Here is a 21347-nt window from a genome sequence, read left to right as displayed (position 1 = left end):
CTGGCCCCTAGGGAATAGGGCTCAGATGTATAAAATGCGGCATTGTTATAGAAAAAGTTAAATAAAACTGGAGTAAAATTGACATGAACATCTGATGATATATAAAATAAAATGTGAAAAAGATTTAAGTGAAAATATTGGTTAAATAAAATGCCTTATCTTAGAAAATAATAAGTTCTTAAGATTAATGAAGAAAGAGCCCTAATTATATTGTAAGCATTTGTCTCTGTCTAGAAATAGATATTAATATACTCTAGCCTTTTACTCCAATGTTTTGCCAAGAAACCCAATGGACATTATGTTTCACAGTTATGAAGAATCAGGCATGACTGAATGACTGAATGACAAACAAATTTTACTTTAAACATACTACTACGTTACAGATCTTCATATCACACATGCATTGCCTTAATATATAAAGATGAATTTGCTTCTCTTAGGAAAATATTGAAAAAGGTGAAAAAGGATACAAATGCATATTATTTTATAAAGCAGATAATCTTCATAAAATCATTTTTAAATGTTCCAATATTTGAAAAAAATTATTTTAAAAAACTATTAGCTATTGGATATTCAAAATGCTTTTTTTTTCTTCTTTTGACAGAAAGATAAGGAAGACCAGTGGCTTGAGAAAAAAGTTCAGGGTAACAAAGATCACATAGTTTTGGAACATTTACAGTGGACCATGGGTTATGAAGTACAAATTACAGCTGCAAATAGACTTGGATACTCTGAACCAACAGTATATGAATTTAGCATGCCACCAAAACCCAATATAATTAAAGGTAAGTATAAATATATATACATATATATATATTTGAATTATTAAAGCTTTGAATTATATATATATACATATGTATATATCTTTGAATTATATTAGGGTCCTGTTCCTTTTCATTGTACTTAGTGATTCTTAATTATAAAAATATTTAATTATTTGTTTTCTATCAATTAATTATATGATATACTTTATTCATTATCTTTAAAGTGATGTTTCTAACTCTATAGAATTATGAAATTAAAGGAGAATCTAGACAAATCACTTAAATGATTGCTACTTACATGCTGAAATAACTTATCTTTCATGAAGAAAAAATTATATTATTTTTATTATATTATATTATTAGAATATAAGGTTATTCTAAATCTATATTGATCTTCATATTTTAAAAAATCAGATTTTTAAAATCAGAAGAGAAGCAGATTTTAACCAAACGAAATAGATGCTACTTCAACAATACTAGAGCTAATACTGATTACATGAAACCCAAGGATTTCTGCATAGACAAAATTATTGTACCTAGGGCAAGAAGGAAGTGATAAAATAGGGTAAAAAATCTTTTTTTTCCAAATTTCCTTGGAGGGTTTGGTATATAAAATTTATAAACAGCTTGCATATATGTTAAGTGATTAATACATCCATGACCTTTTGAACTAGACTCCATGCCTGGCTTTATATCCAGCAGAAACTGTCAATAAGAAAAAAGTCTTCCTATATACCAAAATATTTATAACAGCAGTTTTATGTGACAAAGAATTAGAAGCAAAGTAGATTTCCTTCTATTGTGAAATGACTAAATAAGTTGTTATAAACAGATTTAATTGAATATTACTGTCTGTAAGAAATGATATATATACAGAGAAGCATGGAAAGATCTACATGAAATTGATGCAAAGTAAAATAAGCAGAGCTTAGATAATAATGTACACAGTAATTAAAACAATATAAATAAAAAGCCCAGCAACCATACATAAAAAGCATAAATGAATCTTATAAAAGGAAAGATAGAATATGACTTGAATGGCTATGAGAAAACAGGGAGGAGGGAATGGAAAGATTCTGAGAGTAATTATGGTGATGTAATATAGTTATTATGCTGATGTAAATAAAGCAAACTCATTTAATAGACATGTGGATATACATATAATTATATGAGTATGTGTTTTCTTTTTTATGCGTACTTTAAAATATTTGTCTAAAACCAAAAATTAATATTACATGTCATGGAAAAATACTTGAAACTTTCTTTAAAATTACAATAATAAAGCAAGGATTTCTCCTTATCCTTATTGTTATTTGACATAATTCTAAAAATGTTAATGTTAACAATAGCCATAAAATAATAGAAGTAAATAAAAAGTATTAAGATAAGCAAGGAGAAGATAAAACTATCCCTGTTAGCTTATGAGATAATGCTTTATTTTTTAAAAATCCTAACGGATCAGTAAAGAAATTGTTTTATTAAGTTTTCAGGATACAAAAAATCAACAGCATTTCGACCTATATTGGCAAGTCACCCAGGGATTTAGAGGGTGTTGTGAAAGAATAAGTGTTAAATCCTAGTGATCTTCCATCTTGATGAAAGAATTATAGCTTGTGATCCCCAGGCCTTGGCAAGATGAAATCAGAATAAGTTAGTTTCCTCAACTTTTACCTATGTTTCCATAAATAAATGATTTGATTTCATGCCATATAAACATTTTGTTGTTCTTTTGCTTTGTTGCAGTTGATTCACACACCATGTTATTTTTTTCATTTGGTTTTCCCTATGTGTTTTTTTCTTCTTAGTGGAATGTGAGTTCCCTGGAGGCAGGAATTTTTTTTCTTTTTTATCTCTGTACACCTCACCCTACCTAGTTTAGAGCACTGCATATGGTATGCCCTTAATGAATTCTGAATAAATAAATGAATAGGTTAATTAATTGAGTGACTTGCAGATACTTACTTTGGAAAAAAGAAGAATACAAGAGTTGTCTGTAGACATTTGAAAGAATGTCACAAAAACAATCTATATAGTTCCAACCACCAGATCTATAAATGAGTAGGAGAAAAAAAATGAATAGAAATTAAAGTAGAAGTTAGAGTAAGACAAATTTAAGCTTCTTATCAAGATGAGAAAAAAAATTTAACAACTATCCAAAAAAACCCAGAGATTCTGCCTTGCAAAATGATGAGCTTCCTATCATAATATGACCAAAAAAGAGCTGGATGATCACTTAATAGATACATCGTAGAAAGGATTTCTGAAGTAGGAAAGCAGTTGAATTAGAGAACCTTTAAGGTCCTTTACAACATTATGATTCTATGTCCATTCTTCTTATATCAGATCTTTCTTCCATGAAATATTCAAAGTCCATGATGGAGCCAAACTCAGAGTACATATAAATTCCACAATTAATCTACATTACCTTAGGCCACATCCTGCATTTGTACTTGTCTCCTCATCTAAAGCGTGGATAGTTTTTTTTTAAGGACAAGGACTGAATGCATACACATGCCTAGGAGAAGATTCATAGGCTTTGATTTTCTACAGACACATGTTACTTATGTGTGTTTGTGTGATCTGCTTGGTATACATATATTGACTGGAGAAGCAAATGGCAAACCACTCTACTATCTTTGCCAAGAAAACCCTGTAGACAGCATTAACATCCTATGGTCACAAATAGTTGGGAGGTAACTGATTTACTGGATGATAATAACAACAAATGTATATATTTTCTTTTTCTTTTGTCTCTTGATGCCAAACTTTAGCAATTCTTCCTATAATTGGCCCCTGAATGACTGTTACCATAACTATACTAAGCTCAAAAACTAGACTTCTAGACCAACTCACTTATTCTTTCCAGCATGGTGTCCAAAGACAATTTTGCTTCCTTTATTCATTTTCAATAGGTTGCTGACATCTTCCTAAAAACTCACTTTTTAAGTATGACTTCTAATTCAAGATGCTACAAAGAAACTTGATGTGTTACCTACTACCTCAAATTTAAATTCTTTGACTAAGCTTTTATAATTTGATCAAACCTTATGTATCAAATCTAATTTCCCTCTACTCTCTGCTTCATTTAGTTCAATCTTTTTACTGTCTTCCAAGTCAATTCCCATCGCCATGCTCTCTGCACGTAGACCAATGAATTGCGTATGGAATTTTTAAAAATTAAAGAAAGAAAAAATAAAAAATACCCAATTAAACACAAAACTGGAAATCCTAAAAAGTAAAGAAAGATTAATAAAAATCGAATATAAAGGGAAAAAAGATTAATAAAAATTGAATGTAAAAAATCCATCAAAAATAGAATATCTAAACAAACCTATTTTAGAAAAAACATTGAAAAGCCATAAATGAGCATCCTAAGAAAAAAAACTTCAGGCCCAGATGGATTTACAAATTAATCCTACCAAACATTTAAATATCAATTAATTCCAATATTAAATAAATTATTTGGAATGATAGGCAAACAACAAGACCTCCCAAACTCCTTTTATGGCATAAATATAGTGCTGATACAAAAAAGCAAAAACAGATATAGAAAATTTTAGATCAATTTCATTAATATATATGGATGTAAAATCCTAAATAAAATACTAGATAGGAGTCTTGTAGAGGGCCACAGTAAAGGAACTCTGGGTGACTTATAAGACCCTTCAACCCAGGGTGTCTGATTCAGTTCCCCATCTCCCCCAAGGGCTCTCATCCTTCCTGAGAAGTCAGGGGATGGAGATAACTTGTGTTGTGATTGAAGCAGAGTGATACCAGGTGGCAAAGAGTCACCTACATACAAGAGCAAGTTGTTTATGTGGTCCTGCAGGTTAGCACATGCGCAGTACTGCTTTGGTTATATAAAGGTATTAGGGCATATAAGGCAGAGAGAATTTGGAATAAACGGACTCCATGTTGAACATCCACATGAGTCTCCCCTCATCACTCCTCCATTAAGACTAAGAACTTAGGCTGGTACAGAGGTCCTCCAGAGAGCTAATCCAGACACAACAGAGTCTCAGTAATATATCACAAAGATTCTACATTGTGTCCATGTAAAATTTATATCAGGAATGCCAGGATGGCTTAACATAAGGAAAACTAGGAATATAATTGATTATATTAATAACACAAGTAACAAAAAATCATGTTTATCTCAGTAGATGCAGAAAAAGCTTTTGACAAAATGCAACATTCATTCCTATTAAAAAAAAAAAAAAAAAACAACTTAAAAGCATAGGCACAAAAGAATTTTTCTTTTAAATAATATGAAGCATTTACCCAAAACCATTAGCAAACATTATTTGTTTTTTTAATAGTTTTTATTTACCAGCTATATGCATGGGTAATTTTACAACATTGACAACTGCCAAACCTTTTGTTCTAATTTTTTCCCTTCTCCCCCCTCTTAGATGGCAGGTTGACCAATACATGTTAAATATGTTAGAGTATAAATTAAATACAATATATGTATACATGTCCAAACAGTTGTTTTGCTGTACAAAAAGAATTGGACTTTGAAATAATGTACAATTAGCCTGTGAATGAAATCCAAAATGCAGGCGGACAAAATTAGAGGGATTGGAAATTCTATGTAGTGGTTCATAATCATCTCCTGGGTATAGCTATTTCAGTTCCTTACTGCTCTATTGAAACTGATTTGGTTCATCATATCATTAGCAAACATCATTTGTTAATGGGGATAAGCTAGAAGCCTTCCCAGTAAGAAAAGAAGTTAAACAATGATACCATCATTACCAGCATTATTCAACATTTTATTAGAAATGCTATCAATAGTAATAAGAGAAGAAAAATAAACTGAAGGAATCAGAATGGGCAATGAGATAATAACATTATCTCTTTTTTTGCAGATAATTGATGATATACTTGGAAAATCCTAGAGATTCAATTAAAAAGCTAGTTGAAAAAATTAATGATTTTAGCTAAAAAGTACAATAAACCCACATAAATCATCAACAGTTCTATATAAACCAACAAAACCCATTTAAAATAACTATAGATAGCAGAAATGCCTAAGGAATATACTTGCCAAGACAAATACAAAAATTATATGAATGTAATTATAAAATATTTTTATACAAATAAAGTCAAATTTAAGTCATTGGAATTATATTGTTTGTAGATAGGCAGGGCTGATATAATACAAAGAACAATTTTATCCAAACTAATCTATTTATTAAGTGCCATCCCAATTCAACTACCAAAAATTACTTTATTGAGCTAAAAAAATAACAATTCATTTTGAAGAACAAAATTTTGATCAATAATATCAAAGGAATTAATGAAAAAATGTAAAGGAAAAAGGCTTAGCAATATCAGATCTTAAACAATATTATAAGGCAGTAATTATCAAAACTATTTGGCACAGACTCAGAAATAGAAAGGTAGATCAGTGGAACAGAGTAGACATATAATACCTAGTAGTAAATGATTATAATATTATTATGTTTGACATGTGTATATATGTGCATATATAAAATATATACATATTATACATATACATACTTGTGTATCAAATGGTAGCCTTCTATAGTACATGGTTGGAAGGGAAGGAGAAACAGGAACTTAAAATATGATCAAATAAATACATTTTACAAAAAAAGACAAAAGAAAAGAATGATGCACTTAAAAGTCTCCATTCCCCCAAATCAGGAAAGAGGACTGCGAGCAATTCAAGGTCTTCCTGCCCCTCAATTCCTTCCCTCCCCCCCTATCCTCCTCTCACACCTGAGCCCTCCCTCCTTTACCCCAAAGTTCCTTCTTTTGTCTGATCCCGAGGATGCTGGGTGTTCCTGAATGGGGCTGAGTAAAGGGTGGGGAGGGAATAATAGCATAACTATATAACACTCAAAGAACAAGATATTTGTGATTTTATACACATGTTCTGAGAACATTCCTCTTAACCGGGGGCTCTATGGAAAAGAATCTAGTCTCAGAACACTGAAAAAACAAGAACTTGTAGCTTGAGCCACAGTTTTTAATAATATTTCTGTTGTCTCAACCTTGGATTCTGTAAAAGCTAATCTTATATGAGAAAACTCAGACCTCTCATCTTGTTTGTACTTTATGAAAAATAAAGTAATAAGAGGCACAAAAAAGTGATGCATTATTATTCTATTGAGTAGCCCCACAGTTCCCAACAATGATTTTCAAACTCCAAGGAGCTGTGGCTATCCATGACACACATTGCTATACTCAGGACCCTCTGTCACATGATGAATGTCCTCTTCTCTCCATATTGCCTGTCAGGTATCAGAACCATTAGTCATCTGTATCACAAAATTTCCGAAATTTGTCAATAGGCTAAGTATTGTTAAATATAAAAAGTTTGAAAAGGCATGTGGACAAAAATTTATTCTGAAAATAAGATTAAAAAGGGAACTTAGCTTTAAAATATGTAGAGATAATCCTTTTAAAAATATTTTTCTAAAAATAGTTTTCAAATAGATATTCATATTTAAGGAGTAAAAGTTAAATCATTTTGTATAAACTTTTATTCAAATTTTTGACGGACTTCATATTCTTAAAAAATATTTGACATTGTAATGATCAAAATTTTTAAGATAAAAATATTAATTTAATGACAGGCCAGGTTTAAAAAAGGCATTATCAACCCCAAGGAATATGATGTATTCTTAGGGGGAAAAATTAGTATTCTTCCATAGAAATTTTACAGAGAATTTTCCACAGCCAGGGCTAATGAGTTGCTTCAAACTGTTCACTGAAATTTGATGTTTAGTCTCCAATAATCATGAAATTGAAATCTCAAAGTAAAGTTTTTCCTGTATTTTTGAGCTAGTTTTCATTAAAATGTATTCTCCTTTTTTTTCTTACTAAGTTTCTAAAATGTTATATTTTGTTTATTTTAAAGACACACTTTTTAATGGCTTTGGACTTGGTGCAATCATTGGCATAGGAGTTGCTGCACTTCTACTAATTTTTGTGGTAACTGATGTTAGCTGCTTCTTTATCCGACAATGTGGATTGCTGATGTGCATTACTAGAAGAATTTGTGGAAAGAAAAGTGGTGCCAACAGCAAAAGTAAAGATCTAGAAGATGGGAAGGCTGCATATTTGTGAGTATCATAGATTCATCTTAAGAACATCTTAATCTCAGATTCTAACCTGTTAATTTATTTCAAGCAATTTCTGACCACATAAAAGCAAAAACTACTTTGGGGGGACTCAGGCTGGAGTTAAGTGACTTGTCCAGGGTCACACAGCTACGAAGTATTGTCTGAGATCAGATTTGAACTCGGGTCCTCCTGAATTCAAGGCTGGTGCTCTATCCACTGCGCCCCCTAGCTGCCCCATGTTTGATTCTTAATGACAAAACATAACAAATCAAATCTTAACTATAAATGAAAAAAGACTAATATCCAATAATAAAGAGGTATTTGAAACACTTAGAAAGAAAACCAGACCTGAAGACATTATTTGCTTTTCCAAAACCCAAGACAAAAGAAATACAGGAAAGGTCAATAAATATATCAGCCAAGGATAGCAAGAACAACAGAATGACAGCAGAGACTTCTTTCTAAAGAGACAATGGTGAAGGCAGAAATCAGGAGGCGGTAAAAGTGAAGAGCAAAATAAGGATCACTCTGAACAGAACTTGATAGGACCCACCCTATGGGCAAATCAATGAGGAAGTGTTTTGCTTTTGTGTTATTTTTTGTGGCACCACACTGCAAAATGGAAGGCTACATGAAATGGAGAAAGGGAGCAGAGGAATAGATGGGAGTGAGTGATGTGCCCATGTCAAATCAAGGGCACTTGAGAGGAAAGTGACCTCTATGCTCAAAATTCCTGAACTAGAGAATACATATCTAGAAAAAAAAGAGGGTGGATAATAAAGAAAGTAGGAGAAATCTTTGGAAATGAAATATAAAAAAAGTAATGAATGAAATTAGTTGAAGAAAGTGTAAGGAAGCAGAAATCCACATGATTAACTGAGAATGAGAAATGAGAGAAAAAAGAAGGCAAGAATTAAATTAAAAAATAAATCAGGAAAAAAAAAGACATAACAAATGGGAGGCGCCTTTGGTGGTAAAGAAAAGAAAACTGGACCACCTTAAGAAAGATCAGTTCCAGGAACTTAAGGAAAATAGTACTGTGTTTATAGCAGAATACTGAGAGAAATTATAGCTTGAAAAAATATTATAAACAATTAGAGAAAAATATATGCATAACTCTCATAACTTTAAATGTGAATGACAATCCAATTAAATGAAAAAGTGACAAATTTAATAAGATAAAATTGAATGAAAATTAAGGGACAGAAAAAAATTTACTATACATCAGGTGAATTCAAAAAAGCAGAGGTAACCAAGCTATATGACAAAGAAAATTAGCATTCAAAAAATAAAAAGGAATAAGCAAGGAACCTACATTATAATGAAAGGAACCATAGTCAACAAACCAAATCAGTGATAACTTATACATTGTAAATGCCTTCACATCCAAATGCTTAAAGGGAAAAAATAACTGAGCTAAAAGAAGACATAAATAGTAGCATAATTGTGACAGAAGAATTCAGTATTCCTCTCTCCATTTAAAATAAATCTAATAGAAAACTAAACAAAAAGGAATATATGAAACTGAACAGATTCTGAAAAAACTAGAGCTAAAAGATTTGTGGCATCTTAATAAAATTATAAAAGTATAATATATATATATATATATATATATATATGTGTGTGTGTGTGTGTGTGTGTGTGTGTATGTATATTTGTGTATATATGTATGTATGTATGCATATATATATATATATATATTTGTGTGAATGTCATGGACATTTAAAAAAAAATAGACTATCTCAGTGCATCATGGAAGTTTTGCAAAATTGGCCATAAATTAGAACATAAAGATATTGCAAGCAAATGTAAAAAGGCAGAAATAATAAATACATATTTATTTTATATTAGAAGATTAATATCCTGAATATCAATTTTTTTAAATTAGAAGACCAACAAATAAACAAATCCGAAAATAAACAAACATGAGATTTTTTTAGAGGGGGAAAAATATTGGAAAACAAAAAAACCCAGAGATATGATCATTAAAACTAAAAACTGGTTCTTTGAGAAAACTAATAAAATAGATAAAAATTTAGTTAATCTTATTAAAAAGTAGGTAACAAAAAATGAAATCAGTTAAGTAATAAATGAGCAAAGCAAATCATAATAAAACTGGAGAAAATAGAAAGAATATTTGGAACATATATAAGCATTAATTATGTGCTAACACAATGAAGAATACAAAAGAAATTAATGCCATCAAAATAATTAAATTATTCAGACTATCAGAAGGTCAGTTAGAAATTTTAATAACTCAATCTCAGAAAAGAAAATATATCTAGCTATAAAGGAGTTACCAAAGTGGGAAAGGGGAAGGAAGCTAGGTCTTGATTCAAAGAATTCTATCAAACTTTTAAAAGAACAGTTAGAACCAATGCTTTACAAATTATTCTCGAAAACCCTACCAGAATCATTTTGTGAGACAAATACAGTCTCAATGCCTAAACCAATATAACAAAATATAAAAGGAAGGTAAAGGACAATATAATTAATGAATATTGACTCAAAATTTTTTTAACAAAATCCTACACTACAGTGTTTTATCCAAGAAATATTTATTATGATCAAGTGGGATTTATACCAAGGATGCAAAGGTGGTTTAGCATCATGAAAATGATTTATATAATCAATCATATTAAAAAGTAGAACATCCAAAAACACATGATAATCTCAACAAATTCATAAAAGCCTTTGTCAAAATATAGTATAAAAATCCTGTGAATTAGAAGCATAGAAGATCCTTTTTTTTAAAAATCTTAACACGTGGCTCTCTTCAACAATGAGATGATTCAGACCAGTTCCAATTGTTCAATAATGAAGAGAATCATCTACATCCAGAGAGAGAATGATAGGAAATGACCATAACATAGCATTTCCACTCTTTCTGTTATTGTTTGCTTGCATTTTTGTTTTCCTTCTCAGGTTTTTTCTTTCTTTTTAGATCCGATTTTTCTTGTGCAACAAGATAACTGTATAAATATGTATACATACATTGTATTTAACATATTTAACATATTTTGGATTACCTGACATCTAGGGGAGGGGGGAAGAGGGAGGGGGAAGGAGGGGAAAAGTTGAAAGAGAAGGTTTTGCAAAGGTCATTGTTGAAAAATTACCCATGCTTTTGTTTTGTAAATAAAAAGTATAATATTAAAAAGGTAAAAAAAAATCATAACACTTATTTACCTAAAATTAAAATATTATATGCAATGAGAATGCTTTAGAACCTTTTCCAATAAATTCAGGAGTGCGACAAAGATGCTCACTCTACCCCCTATTATTTAAGATGGTTCTAAAAATGCTAACAACAGCAAAAATAGAAGAGAAGGAAATTAAAAGCATAGAGACAGGGAAAGAAGAGATAAACTATCCCAGTTTGTTAATGATATGTTGGTATACTTGTAAAATCCCAGAGAATCAGCAAAGATACAATTGATACAATTAATAACTTTAATATAGTTGTAAGCTATAAAATAATTTCTAAAAAACTACAAATCCAGGAAACCATAACAGAAAAGGAAATATCTTTCTAAATAATTCTAAATAAATAAAATATCTTAAGATGGCCAAACCAAAACACATAAAAGATTTATATAAATGATAGCATACAGAGTGCAGAAATAAAAAATGATTTAAATAGCTGAAGGAATGTTCAGGGCTTATGTCTAAGCCATGCCAATGTGATAAAAATTACAAGGTTTCAAAATCACTTTTGGAAATTATTATACTGACATACTAATCAAATTACTGAGAAGATTCTTAGTAGAACTTGATAAAAATAATAAAATTCATTTGGACAAACTAAAGAGCTATACTCCCAAGGGAAATGATGAAAAGAAATAGGGATTAAGAGGAGTAGTCCTTTCAGACACCTAACTGTATCATAAAATAGCAGTCATTAAAATTATGTGATTTTAGTTTTAAAAAATAGAGATCATTCAGTGGAACAGATTAGACAAAGGAGAATCAGAAATAGTGGGACTCAGTAACCTAGTGTTGGATAAAGTAGAAAACAAATTATTAGGGAAAAAAATTTCCTTATCCAATTACCAAAAAAATCTTTGTGATAACTGCAAAGTAGTCTGGAAGAAATTAGACATGGATCAATACCTTACACTATATTCTACAAATATTCTAATTCTGGTTATGTGATCTTAAGATTAAAAGTTATATCATTAAAAAAAATTAGAGATCTTTCACATTTCCTTTCTATGGGTAGGATATCTATTCTTAACCAAACAAGAGATTAGATACAACTAAAAATGTTAAAATAAATAACTTGGATTAACTAAAATTGAAAAGCTTCTGTACTAACAAAATTAATAAACCTAGGATGAGAAGGAAGTGGTCAAATGGGAAAAAAATCTTTATATCAAAATTTCATATCCATGATATACAAATTACATATATGTGCATATACACATATATAATTTTATTACAAATAATTCATATACATATAGAGAGAGATATTTAAATGTAACTAATAGCCATTCCCCAGTAAGTAAATGGTCAGTTTTCAAAAATATTCATTTTTCAAAAGATTTGTAAAGTATTCATAACTATATAAAAGAATGTTTCTAATCATTAATAATAAAAGAAATAAAATCAAAATAGGTTTCACTTCATAACTTGCAAATTGACAAAGATGACAAAAATGGCAATAGGCAGTCTTAGAGGTGTTGTGGAATTATAGGCATACTAAAACATTGTTTGGTATGCAAAACATATGGTACAAACATTTTGCCATTTGAAATTGTACAGTATGACTAAAATATCCATACCTTTTAAATCAGAAGCTTCATTTCTGGGCTCATATCCTAAGGAAACTATAAGACCATATACACCAAAATATTTATAAAAGCATTTTGTATGATAACAAAGAAATAGAAACAAAATTGATGGCCCCTCATTGTGGAATGGCTAGAGAAAAAGTAATCTTAACTGTACTGTAATAAATTATGTATGTGATGAATGCAAAGAAACACATAAAGAGCTATGTCAAATGATGCAGAGTGAAGTTAGCAGAACCGAGAAAACAATCTACATCACAAATACAAAGGAAATAGAAACTTCACACACCAAATCAAAAGCAAATTTAGATCAAGCAGAATTTTAAAATGAAAGAATGTGAGAATACACGCTAAAACCACCCTTTTGTGAAAGTGGGAGTCCCCTGAGTATTACACGGTGCATTTGTTTTTCAGATTTTTCCAATGTATCAATCAAACTATTTTACTTTTGAATACATAATAAAAATAATTTTATAACTCCTATATTTACTTCATCAAAGAGGATCTGTGAACCATCCTTCCATGTAGACGCAACTTACTTTTGTCTGCAAGTTTAATTAAAAGTAAGAATCTTATTTTTAATATAATCCAATTCCATTAGGATATGTCTCCTTGTTGGTCACTGGATAAGAATCTCATAATTAAAATCCCAAGTTGATAATATTTATAGGTAGTCTAAAATCTGTCTTATTCTTTGCACTTTTTAGCCTCTTTATGCTGCCATCACTACTGTAGAAATAAAAAGGAGCTTCAGAGAACTGATAGTTACTTTGCATATATCTTTATTTTATGTGTCGTGACCAAATAATTCACTTAATGGCAAGTATAATAATGAGCCTCTTTATGCCTTTAGCTAGGCTGATATTCAAAAAATTGTTAGTCTATTTCTAGGATCTAAAAATTTCTTCTTTTGCTCTACTAGCATGACTTTTGAGAACCCAGAATCATCACTACACCATGATGAGGCCTTGGAGGATCATTTTGTGGAATACATATACAAAATATGATTTAATATTAAAGATGGTGACTGTTCCATGAAGAATATGAAATGGCTACTATTTTCCTTGGTTGGTTTAACCTGAATCTCTTAATGCCACCTAAGACTGCTTTAGTCATTTTAGCAACTATAGAATGTGGAGGTACCCTGAATTTTCTGATAGAAAGCTCTATTAGAAAATTCAGCATAATCTATTAGAAAGAACAGTGGTCTAGAAGTTAGGGAGTCTGGACACTAATTTCCACATTGTCAGTTATTTTCTGGACAAATCACCCCACTTTATGGACCTTTGAGTCCTCATCAGTAAATGAAAGGATTGAATCAGAAGAGCTCTTTTTTAGCCTTCAGATGCTATAATCTGCTTTTTCTTTATAAGATATATAAAACTCTTATTATCCAGAAAGCTGCAGCAGGAAAAAAAAACACAACTTTTGAATGTTTTGTTTGTTGCAACAAGTTTTCTAATAAATTATATTTTTTTAGTAACTTTATTTCTCTCTCCTCTCTCTATTGAGCCAAAAATCTATTGGGAACTTAAGAAACAAATTCTTAAAGGTTCTCCAAATCTGGGAATATTGTTCTTTGAGTTTTAAGTTGTGTCACAAAATGAATGACATTTTGATTACATTATTCAAGTTAAGAATTTTTTCCCATACTTTTTTAGGAAAGACGGATCAAAAGAGCCAATAGTGGAAATGAGAACAGAGGATGAAAGAATTACCAGTCACGAAGATGGAAGCCCAATAAATGAGCCAAATGAAACCACTCCACTCACAGAACCTGAGTATGTAGCTTAGAATTTAAAATTTTATTTGAATAAACATTAGTGAGATCCATATTGTGTTTTAAAGATTTTTATACAAGCAAAATTAAAATTGTTTAAATTGTTTTAAAAGTATTATAGTTATGAACTTTAAAGGCCCATTGAATTTTGGGAAACATAACGGTTTACTTCTGAACAATGCCTAGCCAGAAATCACTTATCAACATATATTGCTGAATTCTAATTCAGATTTTTAAAACTATCAACCAGAAGCAGAGCTTTGCTCACAGACACTAATTTTATGTCATAAAAAATAAACACTTGAAAAATATAATTGGCCTTTTCAAATGTGGGTTTTTGTTTTTGTTTTTGTTTTTGTTTTTTGTTAAACATCCATTTGAATATTCTAAATCCTGAAATTAATATATTCGGAATTCATAATCATTTATCTTATCTTAAAAAGATATTTTGCCATAGCTTTTCTGTGTGTCATCATTTTACTTTAAATTAGTGTCTACCCTTCTCAGGGATTCATAATATATTTGTGAAAGAATATGCTCCACCTTTTAGAGGGTTTTTGTACAGTGTGCTTAGTAAATCCATTTCCTAATGGAATTAACTAATTATTATTGATTAGAAAAAACATTAGTTTCTACTTCCAGAGTGATAAATCCCAGCATTAGACCTAGAATACTGAGCAAAAAAGTAGTTTGTCTGTGGATCCAGCCTCTGTGAGTCCCTATTTGAGGAAGTAGCCCCCAAAGTATTAGTATACTAGGGCAAGAACTTATCTAGGTTAATTTTGGAGTCATCTATATCAAGGACCCTAGGGACATTCATCCAGGCTACTCATTTATGAATATTCTAGTTTTCAAGTATCCATTAGAAAAAAATACTTTTTCTCCTTTTTTAAAAAACTATAATTAGACAGTCATCTCCCATGATTTTCCTTACAATTCAGACCACTTCCTTTTAGATAATTTTTACTTGTTAGAATGGTTAAGTATTAATAATTTTTATGTTCCTATACTATATTATTTTATATTAAAAATTACCCAACTATTTAGCCACACATAGCTCAATACATGACCTTTTTTTTCTTTTCTTTCTTTTAAGCAGATCTAAACTGCTTGCCTTATTGTGCTATGAGTTCCTTCTCCTTAATAGTATTATGACCAATGAAATAGCATCTAATTTGTATTGAATTTTCATTTTAGTATTAAAATTTTTAGTATTTGTAATATTAACAACCTACCTGATTTCATTAGTCAATGATTAACAAACCCCTAGCAGGTTTTTCTGTCTCCATCCAAGTGAATCTGAAATCCTTCTGACTGCAAGGACTGACTGCAGGGTTCCATCTTGAACCTTTGTCTCTTTCTCTTGATGACCTTATCAGCTCCCAAAGATTTACTTGTCATCTGTATGTCTGCTTACCCACCTCTAACCTTCCAGCTGATTTCTGAACTCACAACTCCAACTGCTTACTAGACATTCAATTTGGATTAGTTATAGACATTTTAAATTCAATAAGTCCAAAAAAAACCCCTCATCTTTCCTCCTAAACTCTGATCCTCTCCTAAATTCTCTATTGCTATCAAGGGCACCACCATTTTCCTTGTCCCCCAGGTTTGACTTCCTAGCTATCATCCTCAACTCCTCTCAATCTTCCATCCCCCCATCCAATCTATTGCTAAGGTCTCTCAATTTTGCCTTTGCAACATACTTCAAATATGCCCCCTTCTTTTCTCTAATACTACCATTACTCTGTTGCAAGCCATCATGCTTCTACTATTCTGCTGTTAGTCTGCCTTCCACAAATCTCTTTCTACTCCAATCTATCCTCCACTTAATCACTGAAGTGATTTTGCTAAAGTACAGGTCCAGCCTTGTCACTCCCCTCTTCAGTAAATTCCAGTGGCTCGCTATCACCTCCAGAAACAAGTATAAATCCTTTGTTGATATGCCCTACCTTTACGCCCTCCCAACCCTTTACTTTCTACTGTTTACTTCTCAATCCAGTGACAGTGGTTCCTTGTTATTCCACAAATAAAATGTGCCATTTCTTAACTCTAGGACTTTTCTTTGACTGTTTGTGCTTGCCTAGAATGATCTTCCTTTTCATCTCTGCCTTCTGGTTTCCTTCAAGTCCAGTCTAAAATCCAACTTTCTACAGAAAGTCCTTCCCAATCTCACTTAATTCTAATGCCTTCTCTGTTCATTATTTCTATTTATCCTATATGTAACTTATCTGCTTGCTGTCTCCCTGTTAGATTGTGAGTTTCTTGAGGTCAGAAACTGTCTTTTACCTCTTTTTGTATTTCTACTGCTTAGTCCAATGCCTGGCACATAATAGGCATTTAATAAATGCTCACTAAGTTGAAGAAGGGGAGCATTTTGGTCATGGGGGACAGCCATTGAAATAACTGCAGACACTTGGAGGGTGAGACTGTGTATGAGTGAATTACTGACATCTGATCCAAAGAATCGCTGTTGGAGGGGAAAAAAAAAATGGAGGTCAGCAAAGAGATGGGAGCAGTATGGTTTGTTTAACCATCAGAAGAGGGGCAGCTAGGTGGTGCAGTGGATAGAGCACCAGCCCTGAAGTCAGGAGGACCTGAGTTCAAGTCTGGTCTCAGATACTTCCTGGCTGTGTGACCCTGGGCAAGTCACTTAACCCCAACTGCCTCAAAAAAAAAAAAATTATCAGAAGAGAAATGATAATTAAATCCATGAGAGCTGATGAGATCACCAAGTGAAATAGTATAGGAAGAAAAGAAAATGGTCCAGGCTAGTGTTCTATGGAATATCCATGGTTATTGGGTGGGATCTAAATAAGGATGCAGCAAAGAAAACTGAAAGGGGGCAATGTAATATGTTAGAAAAGAACCAGGAGCAGTGCCTAAAAAAACCTAGGGAAGAGGTCATGGTGATCAACAATGTCAAAGGCTATGAAGACGAGAAGAATGAAGATTGAGAAAAGGCCACTGGATTTGACAATTAAGATATTGGTAACTTTGGAGAGGGCAATTTTGGCAGAATAATGATGTTAGAGAATTAAGAAAAGAATAAGGGCAAAGGACAGAGACACTTGTATTGTAAATTGCCTTCTCAAAGAGTTTATCCACAAAGAGCAAAATAGATATAGGATAATAAACTAGGATCTCTATCTTCTGGCTCACCTGGCTTCCTTCAAGTACCAGTGAAAATGTAGTCTTTTATAATAAGCTTTTCCCAATTCTCCTTAATGTTAAGCACCTTCTGTCTTTTGATTATCTTCGATATATCTTGTATATATCATTTGTACATAGTTATTTGCATGTTGTCTCCTCCACTAAACTGTGAGCTCCTTGAGAGAGGAGATAGCCTTTTGTTTTTCTTGATAATCCCAGCACTTAGCACAGTGTCTAGCACCTGGCATATATTAGATGCTTAATAAATATTTATTGACTGACTGATGTAATAAACATTTAGTAAGTCTTTATTGATAATCAATTTTAATGTCAGTTAAAAATTTTTTGGTCAAATTTGATGATATTTCTTATCAAAATACAATGCTAAAGACAAATGAAAAGAGTTTAAACTTTATTCTAATCCACATTTATGCAAAATATTCTTATGTTTTTCATAAAAAGCCAGTGGTCATCAGTCATCATCATAACATGCTATCTTAAAGAATTGTAGCTTTCCTTTGGCTGACCCAAGCAATTTATGAAACAAGAACAAACTGATTATATTACTTTTTTTTAAAGAGTTGTTTCCTTTCTTATTTCTATCCAGAAAACTGCCATTAAAAGAAGAAAATGAAAAAGAAGTTTTAAACCCAGAAATTATAGAAGCAAAAATTTCCATCGATACAATTCAGTCAAAAGAAGATAGCAAAGCATAACAGGAAGAGTGCCGCAGCAAAAACAACAAATGCAAACTGCAATGACCCTGTAACCAAAACCATACAGCTTACCTTAATTTCTTGGGCAACTTTTTTATAAATACCCTATAGAGATGATCAAACTATTCTGGTCCATGATATCCTTCTCTTTGTGTTTATCTTGCCACTGTGTGTATTCTTGGCTGACAATGATTCTGAGATATTCTGATCAATCCAGTGTAGTGTAATTTATTACAAAGTGAAATTTTTTAAAGAAAATACATTATTAAAACATAATTCTAACCAGAAACTATATTCCAAATAGGAAAAAAATCATAACTTCAAGTTAAACTAATAAGAAAAAAAAGTACTGTGTTTTCTTGAATCTGGTCTTTTTATTTTTTAAAGTAGATTAAGTCATCTTTAAAGGAAAAGTGAAGAGGCCATTTGATTATAGTAAGAAATATGGCATACACATGGTCTAGAGGGATATTGCAATTATTGACAATAATAACTGACAAGACTTGAGATTTCTTTATAACTACAATGCATATCCATGATTGATCTTTCTAATAGAGTAAAAAAACTACTCAGCATGTGATACAGATCAAAATGGTTATATTTTGATGAAAAATGTTATTGCCATATTTGAAAGTGTGGTTTAGGAAATCCCTCATGTTATCTATTATGTAGACATTTGCCATTTCCATTATGAAGAAATCATGTTTAAATTGAAACCTTAGAAATCAAAATGAAAATACATTTATGGTTTGAGCCTCAAACAAGCTTAAATGAAAACATTCAGTTTGTTACCTTACCTTAATATATACATACATATTGTGCATATATGTATATATTTAGGTTATTTTTACTTTATTTTATTTTTAATGATTTTATCAGATCAAGGAGCCATGATTTTAAAATATATCAAATGACATTGCCTGTATTTTTTAATGGATGTATCCTTAATCTTTGCCATACATATTTTAAGATTGTACTTTACCAACCTTAAATGTCTGTTCATGAATGATTTGAGGTTAAAAGAAATATAAAAAATACATTTGACTAAAATCAAAAAAAATTTTTAATGGGTAAATAGTTTATGTTTCATTCTTTATATTTGTATCTTCACACATTAACACAGTGCTGGCACAGAATAGGCACTTAGTAAATGCCTGTTGATTGGTTGATTAATATGTAGTGTAAGTCAAATTGTTTTTTCCAGTAAGGATTTTATTATGAATATTAATTTTATTCATTCTATGTATAGTAGCCTAGAGATATAATTTCCTGATCAGCTGTCTTTTCTTTTGTAAGTCCTAATATATACAATCTAGATGATATGCTAATGTCACTTGTTTGGAATAGTATTATTTTAAACCCTAATCCAGAATAAATTACAAACTATGCAAAGTTCACAAAGGAAAAAAAAAAACCAACCACTGATTATTAAATTTGGCCTTTATACAAGGCAAATTAACTATGTATATCTCTAAATAGAAACACATCCATAAAAAAATATGTGTATATATATGAAATGCTATATGTGTGTGTTTACACACATACATACACATACAATACACACACACACAACTACATGTATATGTATATATCTATTCCATTGGGAGCAAGTTTTAAAATATTCCTATTCCCAAAGCATCAAAATTCTCTTCAGCATTTCAAGTGATGTTTTGTTAACTCTAATTTTGAAATGGTAGAAAGCATCTTCCTCATCTTTGACTACTTGGAGAATTATCTAAAAGAGCACTGGGTGAATTTTAACACCTGTCAAGAATGGCTGCTCTGGAACTTTGTTCTTAAAGTAACGGATAATTTAAAAATATTATGCTCCAGCTTCAGTTTCAAATTAATGCCTGAAACATCAAGTCAAGCAAAAACAACTATTTTTTTTAACTGTTCCACTACTATTTTGGATCTTAGTGAAACAGAAATCATTCTTAAGTCAGAGAGTTGCTAGTTAGCTATAACTACAAAATAGTATTGGAGCTATAGAATATCATTCCTTCATATCTGCTATGAAATTTTCTCAAGACACTATTGTTATTACTATAAAACTGCTGTAGATTATATCCCTATCACAAACATATTGAACCATCCTTACAGACCTGACTGCATAACTAATTTTTTGATTAACAACTTACTAAATTAATTTGTTATAATGGCAGTCAAAATAGTTGGATAGTTTTTGGAGAGTAATTTAGGCTCTAAATTGGCAAATTAATGACAGGAAAGGAATTAGAAAAGCTGGAATGTCTAGATATCATGCAAATCATTGTAAAACTTGTGAGTTTGTCTGGATTGGAAAATTCGGCTTGAACATTTCTGCTCCTATTTTTTTTTTTTCTGGAAAGGGGCAAAGTTGAATCTTTCCTAAGCCTTGTCTTTCTTCCCTTTAATGGAGAGGGAGAAAGGAATATAAGTGTTATGTTTCTTTAAGTCCTCTCTCCCCAGCTCCTTTCTTCTCTGGAGATTTAAGCAGAAATACTTTATTATAAGGATTAGCTTTATTATAAGGATTTTGCCTAAAACCAAATATAATGGCATTCAAAAAAGGGTGGTCCCTTTCTAGCTATTTTATGCAGTTAATGTTAAGTGAAAATTTATTAATACAGACAATAGTCCAGAGTCTATTAAGTTAGTCAAATTTAGACAAAGGTTTAGCTCTTTGCCAGGATTAATTTTTTTTTAATTTTTCTAGTAATCCCTAGCTACTTTCAATCCCCTTATCTCAATATGGACTGATTATACAGTACAAATTTTCATGGCCAAACTCACTTTTCTTTACTTATGAAGCAAAATCAAGATATAGGAAGCATGTAAAAGAAGAAAGAAGATATAAAATAGTATCTGCTGATGAACAAGCACAGGAAGAAGATGGGAGAAAAGAAGATCTTTTGGAACTCCACTCAGCCCTTGAAGAATCAATTACAATTCACTACAAAAAGCCTGAAGAAGTCTGAAGGAAAGAACGTCTTCCTACCTCAGTCTATTAAGTTCTAGGTGGAACACAGAATAGCATCTTAACATTATTGGTACTTGCTCAG

The 21347-nt window shown here is 31.1% G+C and overlaps 1 protein-coding gene across 3 annotated transcripts in view; it reads left to right on the top strand.

Moving 5' to 3' along the window:
- Window positions 1-19761, top strand: part of NCAM2 (neural cell adhesion molecule 2) — a 271041-nt gene extending 251280 nt beyond the window's left edge. For all 3 annotated transcript variants that reach the window (XM_074300617.1, XM_074300614.1, XM_074300615.1), the window contains 4 exons: window positions 605-785; window positions 7657-7861; window positions 14316-14435; window positions 18195-19761. In XM_074300617.1, the coding sequence (XP_074156718.1) occupies window positions 605-785; window positions 7657-7861; window positions 14316-14435; window positions 18195-18303 (615 nt within the window). In that variant the 3' untranslated portion in view covers window positions 18304-19761. The remainder of the gene's footprint in view (window positions 1-604; window positions 786-7656; window positions 7862-14315; window positions 14436-18194) is intronic.
- Window positions 19762-21347: the final 1586 nt, after the last annotated feature.

Source organism: Sminthopsis crassicaudata, chromosome 3 (assembly GCF_048593235.1).
Source record: "Sminthopsis crassicaudata isolate SCR6 chromosome 3, ASM4859323v1, whole genome shotgun sequence".
NCBI lineage: Eukaryota > Metazoa > Chordata > Mammalia > Dasyuromorphia > Dasyuridae > Sminthopsis > Sminthopsis crassicaudata.
This window is presented reverse-complemented; position numbering and strand designations above follow the sequence as displayed.